Source organism: Mycetomoellerius zeteki, unplaced genomic scaffold (assembly GCF_001594055.1).
Source record: "Mycetomoellerius zeteki isolate Tzet28-1 unplaced genomic scaffold, Tzet1.0 scaffold156, whole genome shotgun sequence".
Classification (NCBI taxonomy): Eukaryota; Metazoa; Arthropoda; class Insecta; order Hymenoptera; family Formicidae; genus Mycetomoellerius; species Mycetomoellerius zeteki.
This window is the reverse complement of record NW_017256511.1, coordinates 226278-243494: the sequence shown is the minus strand read 5'-3', so window position 1 is coordinate 243494 and position 17217 is coordinate 226278. Positions and strand designations below refer to the sequence as shown.

At 32.8% G+C, this 17217-nt stretch overlaps 5 protein-coding genes across 5 annotated transcripts in view; 3 read left to right on the top strand and 2 right to left on the bottom strand.

Moving 5' to 3' along the window:
• The first annotated feature begins 937 nt into the window (after positions 1-937).
• On the top strand, positions 938-5428 carry LOC108720950 (carnitine O-acetyltransferase-like). The gene is given in 14 exon segments (XM_018445234.1): positions 938-989; positions 2393-2465; positions 2535-2665; positions 2728-2863; positions 2937-3109; positions 3175-3328; positions 3388-3553; positions 3679-3730; positions 3732-3780; positions 3893-3993; positions 4063-4188; positions 4261-4585; positions 4807-4944; positions 5040-5428. Coding segments are annotated over 14 exon segments (1830 nt in total). The 5' UTR covers positions 938-981; the 3' UTR covers positions 5238-5428.
• An 80-nt stretch (positions 5429-5508) lies between these two features.
• Positions 5509-7500, bottom strand: O-fut1 (O-fucosyltransferase 1). Its single transcript, XM_018445230.1, has 6 exons — positions 6974-7500; positions 6783-6898; positions 6585-6708; positions 6143-6516; positions 5815-6051; positions 5509-5754 (listed from the first exon to the last, which is right to left on the bottom strand). The coding sequence occupies exons 1-6, from the start codon at positions 7080-7082 to the stop codon at positions 5569-5571; spliced, it is 1146 nt and encodes a 381-aa protein (XP_018300732.1). The 5' UTR covers positions 7083-7500; the 3' UTR covers positions 5509-5568.
• A 464-nt stretch (positions 7501-7964) lies between these two features.
• Positions 7965-10367, bottom strand: LOC108720948 (Phosphotyrosyl phosphatase activator). The gene is made up of 9 exons (XM_018445232.1): positions 10275-10367; positions 9914-10173; positions 9757-9842; positions 9160-9363; positions 8850-9067; positions 8647-8771; positions 8430-8530; positions 8210-8317; positions 7965-8147 (listed from the first exon to the last, which is right to left on the bottom strand). The coding sequence occupies exons 2-9, from the start codon at positions 9954-9956 to the stop codon at positions 7989-7991; spliced, it is 1044 nt and encodes a 347-aa protein (XP_018300734.1). The 5' UTR covers positions 9957-10173; positions 10275-10367; the 3' UTR covers positions 7965-7988.
• A 556-nt stretch (positions 10368-10923) lies between these two features.
• Positions 10924-14589, top strand: Marcal1 (SWI/SNF-related matrix-associated actin-dependent regulator of chromatin subfamily A-like protein 1). The gene is made up of 12 exons (XM_018445229.1): positions 10924-11026; positions 11109-11474; positions 11534-11649; positions 11721-11830; positions 11916-12050; positions 12318-12495; positions 12569-12732; positions 12814-12978; positions 13201-13356; positions 13437-13544; positions 13908-14082; positions 14164-14589. Exons 1-12 carry the CDS (start codon positions 11023-11025, stop codon positions 14536-14538), a joined length of 2052 nt encoding a protein of 683 aa, XP_018300731.1. The 5' UTR covers positions 10924-11022; the 3' UTR covers positions 14539-14589.
• Positions 14590-14822: 233 nt separating this feature from the next.
• Positions 14823-17217, top strand: part of Miga (mitoguardin) — a 35944-nt gene continuing 33549 nt past the window's right edge. The window contains exons 1-3 of the mRNA XM_018445242.1: positions 14823-15002; positions 15186-15336; positions 15480-15623. Of these exons, the coding sequence (XP_018300744.1) occupies positions 14904-15002; positions 15186-15336; positions 15480-15623 (394 nt within the window). The 5' untranslated portion in view covers positions 14823-14903. The remainder of the gene's footprint in view (positions 15003-15185; positions 15337-15479; positions 15624-17217) is intronic.

Below are 17217 nucleotides of genomic sequence, written 5' to 3'. Positions count from 1 at the left end.
CAATCAGAACAAAGAATTTTACGAATTGACTAATCAAAGAATGCTTCGAAGCGTTCGTAGCGTCAAGTGGACCGCAGCCTGTATGCAATAGAAATAGTTGTAAGCCATAAAAAATTCACCAATATATGCCTAGTTTATGCTTCGGTCTTAACTCTAAAATCCTAAAATTCAGCCAATAGGGCTGTCAGTCTTAATTGGTCCTAATTGAAATCTGTATTCCATTGGCTGAATTGTAGGATTTTAGGGTTAAAGCTGGTTCTACATTAGTCGCATTGCAGTGTCGCAAGCATGTCGCAAGCGTTGTGATCCAATCAGAGTCGAGCTAGATTGAAGTTGATTGGACCGCTTAAGACCGAAGTATAAATCAGGCAATAGTCGACGTTCGACAGTGATTGATCAATTTTTTATAACTTATTATGCGGGGTCTACAATAGAAGTCGTAGCGGTCATGTCATCAGAAAAGAACCAAGAATATCAAAATACTAGAGAGACTACCTATCGCGTCTAACGGAATTTCCGTGATAGGTGTCGTAGCGCCTGTATCTATATTTCGGTCAAATACATATGATATTTTAATATTTAATTAAAAATGTCTGGATGACTCACAAATGTTTTAAATGGTACTTCATAATTCTTCATACGAAATCAAACGATTCCATGTATAAACTTTGTTGAATTTAGATCCAGTTAATTATTTCGGTTAAGTACATGGTCCAAAAAAGAATGATTAATTGTAATTAATAGAATTACTCACAAACCTTTTTATTTGCACTTCAAAACTCTTCATACAAAATATAAACGATTTAAAATAATAATTGTTACAACCGGAGGTTTTTTGTCCGGTCACGTACATACGAATGACGTTGTTCAAGATTTGAGATGGTCTTAAGCTAGTGTATGAACCAATCAGAGAGTATTAGCATTTTAAAACATTGCTTGAGAGTCATTACTCCTTTCACTTACAAAAAGAACTTTCACCATATGGACGCGTATGTGTTAATTGTTAAAATAATCCTAAACTGCTCTTTAGATAATATATATATGATATGACCACAAGTGTATCATATTATTGTAACTGACCGGTCCAATGTCCATCATTCATGACATAATTAGTGACAATTTACAGCAATATAGCCTAGTAATACAGAACTGTCGTTTACCGTCATCACGCAAATCATTTATCTTGGTGCACTGATTTAGCCAAACTACGTGTATGTATACCCTGCCGAAAATGTTCGATTAAAACCGAAAATAATCCACCTAAATCGTATTTAGCTTTTTTAACAGCTGATTCCGCTTCAATTACAAAAACGCCGATTCATGTAATCTTTCTGAATCCGATTTGCTAGAAAAGACAACATTAATCCGTTTCAATTCGAAGTTCAGCACTTGCGCGTATACAATTACAATTCGTTTTAATAATACCCAATTCTTAGTAACTGAGTCGATTATGAACAATAACCACTTAACGCTCAAATTACATTTCTTTGTAAAAATGTTATGCAGTTAATAAAGAAAAATAAAAATTTAATTTCCCATACAACACAGAAGCTTGCAGCAACGATGTAACATTGCAACAATGTTGCTGCAAGTTTCTACGCTGAAGGATTTAAATAAATGGCTTGATTGTGACTTATGGCAACAGCAAATCCGATTCATACTACATAAAATCAAATTACTTTTCATCCGCGAAATAATGGAATTTTTTATTAAAATGGATTGCTTATGTCGATTATAGTAAATTTCAATTAAATTACATTGAAACGGATGTAATTGTCTACACTCTACCGCGATATATGTAATCTGCAAAATCGTGGAATTTTAGATAGCAACGGATTACTTTTGTCGTCCTTGACAGAATCTGGTTCACATTGCATTAAAACCGATTTAAATGTTATTCGTAAAATCATAGAATTTCGGATTGCAATGGATTACTTTTGTCGTCCTCCTACTTAAACCGATTCACATCGCATTAAAACCGATTTAATTATAACTTATGAAATCGTATAATTTCGGATTGAGATGGATTTATATCATCCGAAATTAATCCGTTTGAAGAGTATTAAATCCGATTTATTATTTTCAATCGGTATTAATGCCGTATTTTCAGTGCAGAAATTCCAATTGATTTGGATTACTTTTTTTTTTAATCGGTTTAATCGAACATTTTCGACAGAGTATGTGTGTGTATATACGAGCTTAAGCATCTAATATACATGGATGAGTGTGACAGATGACTGCTGAGATATTTTGAAAACTTGACAGCAAAGTGTGACATGTATCTTAACAGTGAGCTCTATCGGATGCTTCCCACATGATAACGCGTTTATTTCACAATTACGTTTGTTTATCTTTGAAATGTCAATAACATCTGTTAATCTCTGTTCTTTAGCAGTACAGTAAAATTAGACTCTTTAGAGAAACCAGCTATGTACAAAGTACTCTCCAATGTATCAAAGTATACAGTAAGTACATAAGTGTTTGTACTTTTTACAGAAAGTAAAGCTCTTTAATAAAATCAGTTGAATAAACAGATCTACGATGGATTGCGTAAGACACCGTCTGTTCTTCATGGAGCATCTATAACAACATTAAACCTAAATCAGCAACCAATTCCAAAACAACCTGTTCCTGATCTCAAGCAAACTATGGAACGTTACTTGAGGTACGTGTCTATATATCTTTTTATCTTCAAGTATCGTTTCATTCAGATTTTATTAATTACAGATCCTTAAAACCATTATTGACCGACAATGAATATAAAAATACAGAGAAGATTGTTGGTGAATTTATAAGCCATACAGGCGCAGGACCTCGGTTACATGCCAAATTATTGGAGAGATATCAGAATACTGATAACTGGGTACTTGTATATCTATACCTTTTAAAATTAATATTAGGTGAATTATATACAAATCAACATCTACTTATTTTAGATGAAAGAATGGTGGCTAGAAGTCGCATATTTAGGATACCGTTTGCCAGTGATTGTGCATTCCAGTCCTGGAACTGTTGGGCCTCCAATTACTTTCCATCGACCAGATGACATTTATATGTATGCAGCACGTCTCGTTGCTGCAGTGTGCAATTATAATGAGATGGTTAAAAGGTAAATCTTATGTAGTTTATGACAATTTTTGTTCCTTGCGATATTCATCGGCAATGATATTGCAGTGGAAAGATTAAACAAGAAATGGCTCGCAATGATCCGCTTGATATGCAGCCTTACGGCATGATACTTGGCACGCACAGGCGACCCAACGAAGTAGTCGACAAATTGTTGCACACAGACGAGGCCAAACACATAATAATCATAAGCAATAATAATGTAAGTATAATCAATATAATGAAACAATATAACTGAATACATTCTATCTATATTTACAGTTCTTTAAACTTTGTGTTGTCGATAAAGACGGCATTTTAAGCGAGGGCAAACTTGTAGCTGCCATAAAAGATATCGCAGATCGCTCGAGTACTCAAGGAAAGCCCGTAGGAATTTTAACTGGAAATGACAGAGATACTTGGGTGAAGGATTATAGCTTACTTTTAGGTTTATTTCAGTTTTACCTTATCTTTTGTTTTTACCTCTATACAATTTGTGTTTCGTCTTTTTAAACATACAATTTTTTATATAATTTTTAATTATGTATCTCGAATCATCGTTGTTATTTTCAGAACTGGATAACAATAGGGATATAATCAAAGATATAGAAAGTTCCTTGTTTATATTGTAGCTATATAAATGCTGGAAACAGGTGGCATGACAAAACTATACAGGTGAAATATCTGATTAACATTTATTATAAATAAATAGTTTTAGATAAACCAAATATTTAATATGGTATCTTTTGATGAGATAAACAAGGAACATATATGTATATCTTTACAGTATATAATATCCGCCGATGGTTACATTGGCATGGTATACGAACACAGTCCATGTGAAGGAATTCCAGTTGCTGTCCTTCACGATTATGTATTAAAATATATGTAAATAATAATTATGCCATATAATGTCATTTTAATAGAACGCAAATAATAATTTCTGTTTATTTTCAGCGCGGCAAGAGAAAATAGCGCAAGGGATGGAAAGTCTGCGGATTTCCCGAGACCAGAGCTTTTGAAGTTTGAAATTAACGACGCTATAGACTGTGCAATCGAAATAGCTACTGATACGGTAGATAAGTAGGTTGATTATTCCTTTACGATTATAATTACGCCAGTACTGTTTGATGTACAATATTTGTGATTTTTTAGACTCTCAGACGACATAGATATGGAATGTTTTACATTCGACAAATTTGGTGCAGACGCTATAAAAGCGATCAAACTGAGTCCCGACAGTTTTATTCAGATAGCGATGCAAGTGACTTTTTACAATTTACAAAGGAAGGCGCCGGCTCATTATGAAAGCGCGGCATTACGAAGATTTATTAATGCCAGAACCGAATGTATTAGGTCGACCAGCACCGAGTCGGTTGAGTTCGCGAAAGTAATGCTTCCTGGGGAATGCAAGAGCAAACAACAAAAGAAGGAAATGATGATCAGAGCTATAAATGCTCATAAAGAATACGCCGCACAAGTGAGATATATGTCTACTTTAATTATAATGCGTCTCTTTAATCATCTTTATAATATGTAATGTATATGTTATAGGAAATTTGATTACTTTGGGCCTGAATAACATTAACCAAGCATTGTATAACATATTGGCTGGGCATTATCCAAATAATAAAATTTCTCGTAACATATGTATATTATAATTCAATACGTAAATTTTCGAATTAACATTTTTTTGCATAGGCTGCGACAGGTCAAGGCGTCGACCGGCATTTATTTGGCTTAAAAATGATAGCAAAAAGCGAAGGAATGGAGCTCCCAGAATTGTATAAAGATGTTGGTTATACCAGAAGTACATATTTCAATTTGACATCAAGTCAGGTAATTCAAAGTTGGCTTTCAAAGAAATTCTTTGGCGAAACAGTAATGTGAAAATATTAACAAAAAAATAATCAATATACTTTTGTAATTTAAAGGTGCCATATAAGTCAGCGTCTTTTATGTGCTTTGGACCGGTTGTTCCCGACGGTTATGGTTGCTGCTATAACCCACGACCGAAGGATATTCTATTTGCCTGTTCGTCGTTTAAATCGTGCAACGAGACTAATACGAGAAATTTTGCTTGTGTTTTACAGCAGACATTGTGCGATATGCGAAACATAGGAAGTGAATAAAATTGTAAGAACTTCGCAATTTTAGTACGATGGAAAAAAAGTACCGAATTTGATATTTTTATATTATATACGATAGCAAAAAAAGAGATGCTCGAATCAAACGAATTTGCTTCGCATAAACTTTTTATTGCGAAATATATACTGAAGATCCAAAACACTTTGTATAGTATGACTTGGTCTGCTCTGTATATGCCCCATAATTGTATTTTATCATAATAAACATATGTATAATGTTAATCTCATCAAGAAAATACTTAATACAATAATATATAAATACAAAAATTATCTGATGATTGCGCACTTGGCAAGTATCATATTACAAAATATAATATCACAGTTCTGTTCTGGTTTTGGGAGGATAACCCCAGAAGAACGTAGGATATCCCCTGACCTCTCTTTCTCTAGCCACGAAAGCAGTGAAAGAAGAAATGCAATTTCCTATGAAGTAGTTGGATCTTCCGAGAATGGCCAGATCCAAATGCGAGGATACCGGTGGTTCTTGTCGGAACACTGATATCTACACAGAAATGATAACATTAGTATTCATTGATGACATGATAGTAATAAATGAACCTACCTCCATACGCGACAAAGCTTCTCCGAGTCTATCCAACATGTAATCATTGTCAGATGCTATAAACACAGACTTGATATCTTTACCGTTACGAATAACACGCTTCAGCTGAGTTATTATTACATCAAATGACGGTAAGCACATCGAGAGGGTGGCTTTCCCACGTTCGTTTTGATAACCGAGACACTGAGGAGCAGCAAAAAGATCTGGCGCAGACGGTATATGTTCGCAGGCGCGTTCCTGAAATGTAATAAATATAGAATCAGTATTCTCTGTAGGATGTTAATAGTATATTCTCTGTATAAAAATATAAATAGCAAATGCCACGTACCCAATCGATCCCGTTTCGCAAATGTATACCAACAAACGCACCCCTCGGCAATGTTTTCTTTATAAATGCCTTTGCTTTATTCAAGATATCGTTATTCCAGTTGAGACATTTCTGCAAAGGCTTGTTCATAGGTTGGACCGGGAAACTGGCGGGTGCACCCGTGAACGCCAATACCGGCCAAGTTTCAGCTGGATAATACTGATTCCATTGCTGTTTCGTCTGGGTATAATATACGTCATGATAATGGAGTGGCTTATAAAATTCTGATTTAACGAAATCTATATTATATGTGTCCCAGAAAGGGCCAAACGGATTTCCTTGTTTCGCATTGCAGGAGGTTCCATTGCTGCCTACACGGGCCTCGTAACAGAAAGCTGAGAAAGAATGAAGAATTCACATTAGAATATTTTGTTTCTTCAAAAGAATTAGAATTAGAGCTTACATGTTCTTTTTTCAGGTGGCCATATCTTCGGCGCAATATTCTTCATAAAATCTTCCATTAATATTGCTCTGTGGCAACTTTGTACTTGAGAAACATTGAAATAGGTATTGAATGGTACTTGCACCTAGAATAAAATTAGATATTAGATATTGTGTTATAAAATGTATGAATAATGTTACACATAAGTCTTGTGCTTACAGATCTTGTCTCTCCAGTACGATATTCAACCCATGGCGGTAATACTAGAGTACGATTCAAAACCTGGACGAATCCAAGGACTCCTAGAAAATGATCTGCCTGATTACCGAAACGGCCTAGAATGAGGATCACAAAGATTATTATTATTATGTTCAATGATATCATAAATGTGATAAAAATAAAGATCTTACCCATGCAGGGACAATAAACGATATAGCCATTTGCGTCAATCTCAACGTCCTGGCAAAGTGTAGTGTAAAAGTTCGTAAAAAATAACATAAAAATTGATATCCTAATCATGGCAAATTATGTGTAGCTTTTACAAATTTTCTCGATATTTGTCACTCCGTAACAATAGCATTAATATCTAAATTCGGATGATTTCTGAAGTTACTTCCACCGGTTGGTAGGATTTTGTGTCTTCAACCAGTTCAATCTTTCCCAATCTTTCCTTAGACAGATGGACAGGACATTGGACCAACTGAACTTTTTGGTCTGTTTTCAACTTATGATACTGTGATCCACCTTAGTGGATCGAAAATCCATTTTAGAAAAAGAAAAGAAGAAAAACCTCTTCTTAAAATTATATGACGTCTACTTCATAAATTCTTGTAATATGTTTGTATATACACCTTTAATAAAACCTTTTCGTATAATAAGATGTTTGAGGTTAAGTATACGATGGGTAGAGGTAGACAACACTATTTTTCCGGTTCCCATGGAAACGAACGTCGATCAGAAACATGCAAGACTTCACATGTCATCGAAGTAATAAGCATCTCATAAGAATATTAGCGTGATTTACTAATTGAGACAAAATTATTTGACACAAAAATAAAATTGATATTTATAATGAAATTTAAAGGTACGCCGTTTTTCGTGGGATTTCAAATTTCTGTGTGAGATGTAAATCTATTATTTTTATTCAGAAAATCAACGATTACAGAATCATAAATAATGTATAATTTTACGCACATGTCATCTAGACAATTTTGCATTATGTCGTTTATTTTTTTATACCTCAACAATAAAGATACTGTTTTGTAATAAATATAATATAAATTTCTAACGAGCTAGTAAAATGCATCTGAAATGAAAATATCAAAATAAAGGGAGTGAAAAGGGCAATAATAACATTTTATAATAAATACTTGGAAATGTGATAAAGTAGTTCAGAGGTAACAATATTTATTACGAATGTAATTTTCATTGTGGCACCGCTGGTGGCGGTGGCTCATTGTCATCAACAGGAGTTCTTTTGTAATTTGGAGTAACAGTTGGTTTAGAGTATTTCGGGACCATTGGTGTCATTGGTAGCAGAGAACCAAAGAAAACGTGTTGGATAACAGGAAACTTCGCCAATACCTAGCAAATAAATACAATAGAGTCAACAATTCTTTTTTCTAACTTGCATCGATTATAATTACCTCAGCCTGATACATTTTTATAAGACCACTGTTCACTTTCGACCATGAGGACACTGCACTAACATTCCATAACTGATTCGAATGCTCGGCAAAAGGTCCTATTTTCACCTAATAAAACACAATAGCTATCAAAATGTATGGAAGTTCCGTAATCTTAAATAAATTAAATCACACTGAAAAAACACAATAAATCTTTACAAACACGAATATATTTCTGTACCTTTGAGATAAATTCAATGCAGCCAAGAAACATGTATTTTTTGCTGTAAGCTTCCACGATACCTTGATCTACAAAATGACGTGGTTCTATTCGAGGATGTCCTAAAATATTAAATTACATAAAATATCATAAATTTTAGAAGCAGAAAAAACTTCTAAATCACTGTATTATGTTACCGATAAAGAATATATTGAAAAATATATACAAAAGTTAATACCAATGAGCTGAGCACTTCCCCATATGAAAGGTACAAATTGATAATCATCCAAGCTCCAAACGCCATGACTACCCGCTGGCTCCATACGATATATCAGCTGAAGCCTACGCACCAATTCTAGATACCTAAGCCGAAAAAAACACGATTTAAATAACTAAATAATTTGGGGAGATAATGAGAGATCATGCAATATATTAAAGTACCTATTAAACACTTTTACTACAACAGCAATCTTATCATTGTCTTCAAATGCGCCTATCTTGAACATACAGCAGAGGAACATAAGAAAAGCCATTTCGTGGCCTGTTCCATAGTCAATGCGAGTTGGATTCCCAAAACTTTCATATAAATATTGAACTATCTCCGGGATCGCACGATATAGATCTTCTGATAAGACTTGCTTCAATTCTTCTGCAGCATTCTGTAATAAGAGTAATTATAAATAAAATATCTTACAATTTTTCAATAACTTAAGAGTAATTTATATTCTTATATACAATGTTAACAGCATACCTGCTGTAGTCTCTCATGCCACGTGCGAAATGACTTGTTGCCAAATCGCTGTGGTTGTTCGGTAGGTGGAATTTCTGTTATCCATTCATCAAATCTATTCAACATCTGTACAACATTGTTTATTACAGGTGACTGTGGACATTGTGCATCTAAAGCATTTCCTTGAACAGCGCTGTTTAACGTCAAAATAAATCCTAGGTATTCCTACAAGTAATATTTTATAAAAATACATTTAAATATTTTTTATTTATGAAAATATATACGTACTATACACGGTAAAAGCATAAAATTTAGTCAACATATATTTACTAAAGTATATATTTTTGTTGTAACAAATGATTTGTAATATATTATGATTGGATTGTGTTGTAGCAAATGCATGCATTGTTTAGTAAATTAATAATTTACTAGAAATATTAGATATTTTTTTATATTTAATTGATGCTTTTGTTAAAATTTTATAAAAATATATACATTCACTAGTAAATGTACGATAATTTTATGTTTTTACTATGACAGATATGGAATATATTGTCATATAATCATATACTAATTAAAATAAAGTTCCAATGAAAAATAATCCGTAAAAATTCTTACATAGTAAGCTTCTGATCTTTGCCAAAGCACTAGATCGTCTGGTGTCTTGACACACTTTTTTGGCACGATAAATTCATGTTGCTTTGCTGAAATAATATATTAATATGCATCTTACAAAAATCAATCAATTTTACCTCATATATATTGCAATACATACACGATACCACATTTTCCTTCAAAGGAAATTTTGGTGTTGACATGATGAACGCTTGAGGATGCAGCTGCGATATTAACAAGATCCGTTAAGGCAATGCAATGGTATTTTTTAACAGTGACAGCATTTCGCTTAGGCGCAACGATTTCGATTAGGCGTAATTAAATGACACCGTCATCCACTGTCAAAATTTTGTACCCCAGCAAATGATAAGCTATGGGACAGGAGCTAAACTCAACAATTTATCAATGATGAGACCTAACCTAATAATAAAGTAAGAAATTTAATTCATAACCTTGCGATAAGAGCGTTTCAAATAAAAATATTTTTCATTTGCGCGCAAATTGCTCTATACGTCAATTACCTCATATATGACGTAAGTGAACAAACTGTAGACAGAAACAATAATTAATGATGCCCATGACCTTGCAACGAAATCATCAGTTGTCAACGTTCTATCACGTTCTACTTCGCAACGCGCATACGTAAAGGAAGTTTCCATTGAAATCGAAAGCTTGAAACAACAAAACTTTATGAAGTTCCTTTTAATATAATAAGTGTTGTTAAAGTACAATATATCAATAATATATTAATTGAAATAAAAAATATTATTTTTAATAGGAGAAGATCTAATCAGATCTAATTTCATTCATAGCGATTCATAGTACTACTTTTTTAATCTTGCGTTTGAATTTCCTGCTTTTTCACACCTGTCTAACTAGGGAAAATTATTTTAGGGAAATTTAGGGAAAATACTGAGCTGCGCAACGCATATATGACTAGGGAAGAAAGATATACAAAAGAACTATCAATATTTTGGTTGTATTTTGGTTATAGGATAGTGAAATATAAGAAACGTGATAGTTGATTTTTTCAATAAATTTATCGTTTGCTTTTTATTTAACAAGGATTTATAAAAGTAATGCGTTTTTTGCACGAGCGGTAAGCATGGCTCGAATATAATTTATATTTGTAATGAATATAACATAATATTGTTGTAGGGTTAAATCGTCCAGGAAATAAATAAATAAGGACTATAGCTGTTATAGTTTAAGATATTGCAATAATATATATTTATTATAATCGTTGAAGTACGCCAAAGGAAATAAAAAATGGGTAAAGTTTTTTTTAAAGACAGTATTTATCTTCAGGAAGCAATATTTTAAGATAAATAATTAAAAAATGATTTCTTTTATAGATAAAACGTGTACTCCCGAAGAAATCGAGAAAAAGCGTTTATTAGCATTGCAGAGGCGGCAGCAATCTCAATTAAAAGCCCAAAGTACACCCACAAGTAGTCAAATTCATCAACAGTCAAAATTAAATGACAACGAAAATATTGCACAACAAAACAAAACAAACTTAAATGACAATGAAAATATTGCACGACAAAACAAAACAAACAATCGTTTCAATCCTATAGAACCTAGAAGGTTTTTCAATCCAATGTTGTCTGTGACAGGAAAATGTTATATGATCAGTGATGATAGATTTGCCTTAGAATTATCAGCATTTGTACCTGAAATTATTGATATATTTAAAACAGTTCCAAGCAGAATATATGGTAAATAAATTTCTTGACTTAATGCGTGCAAATATTTTTATTAATATTTAATTTTACAGATCCAAAATCCAGAATATGGAATTTTCATCTCAATGATTATAATGGTTTATTAAAGACATTATCATCTAATCATTGTAATTTATCTATAACAAAGATACCAGAGGCTGTCCTTCGGGTAATTGAAAATAAAGTAAAAATACATTGAGAAACTATACAAAAATATAATCGCGTATATTCTTATTTTAGATATTCAAAAAAAACTTAAAGTCAGACACTCAATTACCAGAACATGATTTATCAAAAATTGATGAAACGTTAACAAATGCTTTAATGCCGTTTCAACGAGAGGGTATTTGGTAAATCTTTTTATATGCAATTACTATGTGCATATTTTATACATATGTATATTTTTATTAATATATTTTGTTTAATTTATTTCAGCTATGGTATATCGAAGAATGGTCGTTGTATTATTGCAGATGATATGGGTTTAGGAAAAACTATACAAGCATTAGGCATTGCACATTATTATAAGGAAAGTTGGCCACTTCTTATTGTAACTCCTTCGTCAGTGAGGTAAGTTCTATTGTAATTGATGTATGTATGAATGAAAATAGCTGTAATGTATAAATGATGATTGATAGATAATAATAAGGATAAAAAAAGTAGGAAAGATGAGCAATTAAGCAAGTATAAAAGGTATGGATGGATGAATGAATTAAGGAGAATTGTAAACTAAGTCCCCTTCTTGATTTTATAAATATGCTGAAGTGAATAAATATTCTATTCTATTATAATTGATGTAATGAAAGTATGTATTAATATTAGAGATGCTTCATATAGGTATCAGTGGTCTCAAGCAATCTATGAATTCTTACCATCCATACCTACACATTACATTCATCATTTTGCGAACACAAAAGATCACATTGGAGATGACAAAATCACCATAACATCATATGATTTGTTAGTACGAGCCATAAATACTTTCGCGAAACATATTTATGGATTTGTTATTCTGGTAAATATACACATTATTTTTAATAAATCAAATATAAACGTTGTCGTTGCTATTGCATGTTGTAAATTTGTAGGACGAATCCCACGGTTTGAAGAGCAATAAGACTGCGCGATTTCAAGCTACTAATAGAATATGTACCCATGCACGTCATATTGTATTGCTCACAGGTACTCCGGCTCTGTCAAGACCAGTTGAATTGTATACACAGATTAGCCTTGCTAATCCACGTTTTATGAGGTAATTAGAAAGACAATAGATATTTTGATACTTGCTTTAATTATATAAATAGGCATATATTTCATAAGTATTGTTTTGCAGCTATGAAGACTATGGTATACGTTATTGCGCAGGACAGAGGTCTATATTTGGTTGGGACTTCCTAGGCTCCTCAAATTCGCAAGAGTTACAAGCGCTGCTGAAGTCGGATTGCATGATTCGAAGGCTGAAAGCAGACGTTTTAAATCAGTTGCCGTCTAAGATAAGGTTTTAAAAGAAAATCTTTTTTATGATGTCAGCAACTTGATTAGAAGTCTAAGGCCCAGTTCCACAACTCACGTTAACTCTTAATCGAGGTTCAACTTGTTTCTCATCTCTTTCCAATTCTAGAATTAGAAAAAGACAATGAATCAGTTGAACCTCGGTTAAGAGTTAACTGTGAGTTGTGGAACTGGGTCTAAGCATGTTTTTATTCATTTATGCGTTTAGGAAGGTGATTATTTTAGATTCAAGTTTGATCAAAACTGGCAAGCAAATGAGGGAGATGTCGCAACGTTTACAAACAAATATTACGGGTTTGGAAAGACATAGTACTCTAATACAATATTATAACCAGTCTAGCTATGCGAGAGTGACGGCAGTACGGTGGGTAAATAATACACTTATATTTTTTAAAGAAAGTGAATAATTTCTATTTTAATTAATTTAACATTGGTACATTACAGCAATTACGTTGCAAAATTATTTGAAAATAAGAAAAAATGTCTTTTGTATGGTCATCATCAAATTATTTTGGATACTATTTGCGAAGCTGCTGAATCTGTAGACATAGCGTAAGTTTTTATTAATAAGATGTGGATGTGATAACCATTTGACCAATTTAATTCAACGTATGATCATGTTAACTCTTTTTATAATTATGTTCCTGATGAATTTCACTGTTGAATTTTTAATATTAAGATTATACTGAAGAGGATCCAAAACACAGAATCGAAACGTATATATGTTTATCTTTTTTAATGAAATATATATATTCACGCACTAACGTTTGTGTTGGCTCTGAAGGTTCTTCTTTTAATTTTTAATTTCATTTTAATTTCATTCATTAGAGCCTAATTGGAGTTATCTGTTTAAGTTTTTATAATTATCGTCAGTAGGCAGTACGTCATATATATTGCAATTATGACAATTTCCAGGTATATAAGAATCGACGGCAAAACTAATTCAGAACAGAGAAAACTTCTGATCGACAAGTTTCAAGAATGTGATGAATGTTTAGTGGCGGTTTTGTCAATCACCGCTGTGAACGCAGGTGTTACATTAACGGCTGCAAATCTCGTGGTCTTCACCGAATTATTTTGGAATCCCGGTGTAATTAATGTTTATCAAAAAAAGAAAATCTTTAATAGAGTATGAAATTGATCTCACGTTAATGTATGAAATCATTTTCAGATCTTGTCCCAAGCGGAAGACAGAGTGCATAGAATCGGGCAAAACAACACTGTCACAATCGAGTACTTGATAGCGCAAAACACTGTGGATGATTATCTGTGGCCGTTGCTTCACAAAAAAAAGGACGTTCTGAATGCGCTCGGTCTCAAACAGGATCTTTCAATAAATAACATCGCCGTCGCAGTGCAAAATAACAAGCAACAAAACTTGGATTCTTTTCTAAATATTTCTTCGTCCTCTGAGAAAGGATCGCAGTTGCAGTATGATATGGAGATTTCTCCAGCAATTCCAGAAGCGTCTCCCTCAAATGTTAAAGAATTACTCGAAGTTGATGATGAATGCTTTGACTCCTGTGATTGGGATACTATTGTGTGAATGGACAATAATTCAGTATTCTCTTGATATTTTCAAAGACTTATTTTTTGTATGAAGGAAAAATAAAAGATTCTATGTGTTTCATTTCGGATTTCATTTTTTTATTACTCTCGGATGAAATTTCACCGAGACTGAATACTAGATCTGTCCTGTTTTAAGGATTAAATCAAATAAGTAAATTTTTGAAAAAGGAGATACAATTATACGAGAATATAGTCTGTTTTATCGGATAAGTTTTACAACCGGCTGTAAATGATTACGAACCCGTGGTAACGTTCAGCAGATGGCAGTTTTCATGCGACGAGTATCAACGAGGATTCGGCAGCACGCGTGAATTTTGGTTAATGTTGTTTATAACAAAGTAAATGACAATGTCTCTTTTCAACGTACGGCAATTCTTTGGCACGTTATATCAGCGATACATGTTCTCATTACCGGCAATACACTTATCTCGCACGCAAAAGGTAAGAGCGAAGTCGGCGACTTCTCAAGGTTAGAGTAAATACTTTCACTATTTGCATTTGATCATTACATAATAATGCAAAAAAATTACAAGGTCAGAGTAACAATTATACGAGGATTTTATTATTAAAATTTAAATTTGGTGACACAAATACAAGTCTGTTAGTTGTATATGTTTCTTTCAGATTTTTATTATCTGCTTCACTAGCGGTTCAATATTACTGGGAGGACTGGCACAGTTTTTGAAGAGACGACGAAGACACCCTATTCCACCTTCCAAAAGGCATTACAGAGACTACAAAACAAGATTAGGAAATATTAAGAACGCTAATTTTGGTAATACTATTGACACATGCTGTCATGTTACATAAACCAATTTAATTATGAAATTAAATGCAATGTAAAATTTGAATACATTTAAATCTATTAATGATTATATAATAAAACAAAATATTTTTTGTGTTATACCAAACGTCTAGATGTATTGTCACAAGCATCTTGGGCGAGAAGAAGTGAAGCCAGCACTAGAAGTCATATTAGTGATCGTGCATCACTCATTTCCTCTGTGCCAGGTGGTCCAGACAATAATGAAAAACTTACTCCGCAACAATACGGTGTTCTTGGTAAGTTTTTGATGAAATTTATTAATAATTGAGATATGCATATAAAAAAAATAGCTGAAGTGTATAATCCTGATATCAAGGATGCATTCCGTTTCACGCATGATGTGCATAATGCATTATTTATCCTTGTTTAATATTCGGTGAATAACAAGGATAAATGATGCACCATGGGTGAAACGGAACACAGCCAAGTCTAGCTATATTAAATTTGGAAAGTTATATTAAATTTATATTTGAAAATATTTTTGTATACTATTTGATTTTTTAAATAAAAATTTAGGATATATTCCAGTATTCCAGAAATATAGAAATATCAGTAGATTTTGTTTACCATATATCGCGTGTTCTTAATATCTTTTAATATTGATACATTTCTCATGGAATGATCTTGATTTTTTAAAATCAAAATACAAAATACTGCGTTCTTGACTGTATAATCTACTTATTGGAGATTCTGGAAAATGTGGATATTGCCGGGAACTTTTTATATGTACATAGCGTTTATATTTACATGATAATGTACAATACAGCAGCATTATTCACAAATAATACATCTGAGTGTTGAGAATATAGATATTTTTAGAACGATTCTTGGCTTCGCCAAAGTCGATAGTTTTTTGTTTAGGATTTATTTACGTCTCTACCGGCATATAGGGTGAATTGTCAAGAAGTTAATTTGTGATCTTGGGTTGTACGAACATACAGCTTCTTTTTTTGAACTCTATACTAAAATCGCGCCGCCCATTCGTTAATTACGTTTCGTCAATTTACTAGGAATATCGAAGAAATATCATAGGTACCACAAATTTTATTTGCGTTTGTCTTCTATCGTTGCCTTTTTCTGACTTCCTCGCAAGTCTTTCGATCTCGCAACGAATTATTGCTTTCTCTCGCAATCAACGAATCGTTCAAAATAATGCTTTCTTTTTCCTTTTCGTGTTTACGTAAGGCGTTGTCTACAATATGCGAAGTAAGCTTGGTTTAAGAAGTAAGAGTAAGAAATTGACCAATCACAGTCGATTGTGAAAAGAATAATAAACTGTGATTGGTCAATTTCTTACTTTTACTTCTTAAACCAAGCTTACTACGTGTATTTTAGATGAGCCTTGAGGTTTTCATTGAATATCACAACAGGCGTGATTAGGCTTACGTTAATAAACGTCGTTAGAGACACACTTTAGCCCGAAATAAACGGTTTCGCGCTAATCCTACGGTATTCATCGGTTAATAGTAAAATATAAGAATTGTACTTGTGTGTGACGCTACTATCGATAGAGAAAATATCTATAAATCATATTATATAAATAAGCCTACTACACAATATTACAACTATCAAGATCATAGAAATACATATTATATACATACATGTGGATACTTCTTCGGTAAAAATGTTGACAACGCAACCTCGTATAAAAAAAATGACCGTCGTCTTAGTCTTTCGAGTGAACAAAAAAAAAAATGCTTCCACAAAACGTCGAAATCAATAATTTTATACTTCTCACGCGTACCAAAATATTCTATCCTCTTTATTAATAGATTATTTAGATATTTATATTATATATACCAATGGTTCCTCCATCGTTATACGTCTTCT

Bases quoted from the DNA above. Each gene is read 5' to 3' on its own strand.
- LOC108720948 (XM_018445232.1), bottom strand. From the start codon at position 9,956: ATGTCAACACCAAAATTTCCTTTGAAGGAAAATGTGGTATCGT. The intron at 9,068-9,159 runs GTATGCTGTTAA...CTCTTATTACAG, and splicing joins GGCATGAGAGACTACAGCAG to AATGCTGCAGAAGAATTGAA. The intron at 8,772-8,849 runs GTACTTTAATAT...TTTTCGGCTTAG, and splicing joins GTAGTAAAAGTGTTTAATAG to GTATCTAGAATTGGTGCGTA.
- O-fut1 (XM_018445230.1), bottom strand. From the start codon at position 7,082: ATGATTAGGATATCAATTTTTATGTTATTTTTTACGAACTTTTACACT. The intron at 6,517-6,584 runs GTAAGCTCTAAT...ATTCTTTCTCAG, and splicing joins GCCACCTGAAAAAAGAACAT to CTTTCTGTTACGAGGCCCGT. The intron at 6,052-6,142 runs GTACGTGGCATT...ATTACATTTCAG, and splicing joins TGCGAAACGGGATCGATTGG to GAACGCGCCTGCGAACATAT.
- Marcal1 (XM_018445229.1), top strand. The intron at 11,475-11,533 runs GTAAATAAATTT...TTAATTTTACAG, and splicing joins AGTTCCAAGCAGAATATATG to ATCCAAAATCCAGAATATGG. The intron at 12,051-12,317 runs GTAAGTTCTATT...TGCTTCATATAG, and splicing joins GTAACTCCTTCGTCAGTGAG to GTATCAGTGGTCTCAAGCAA.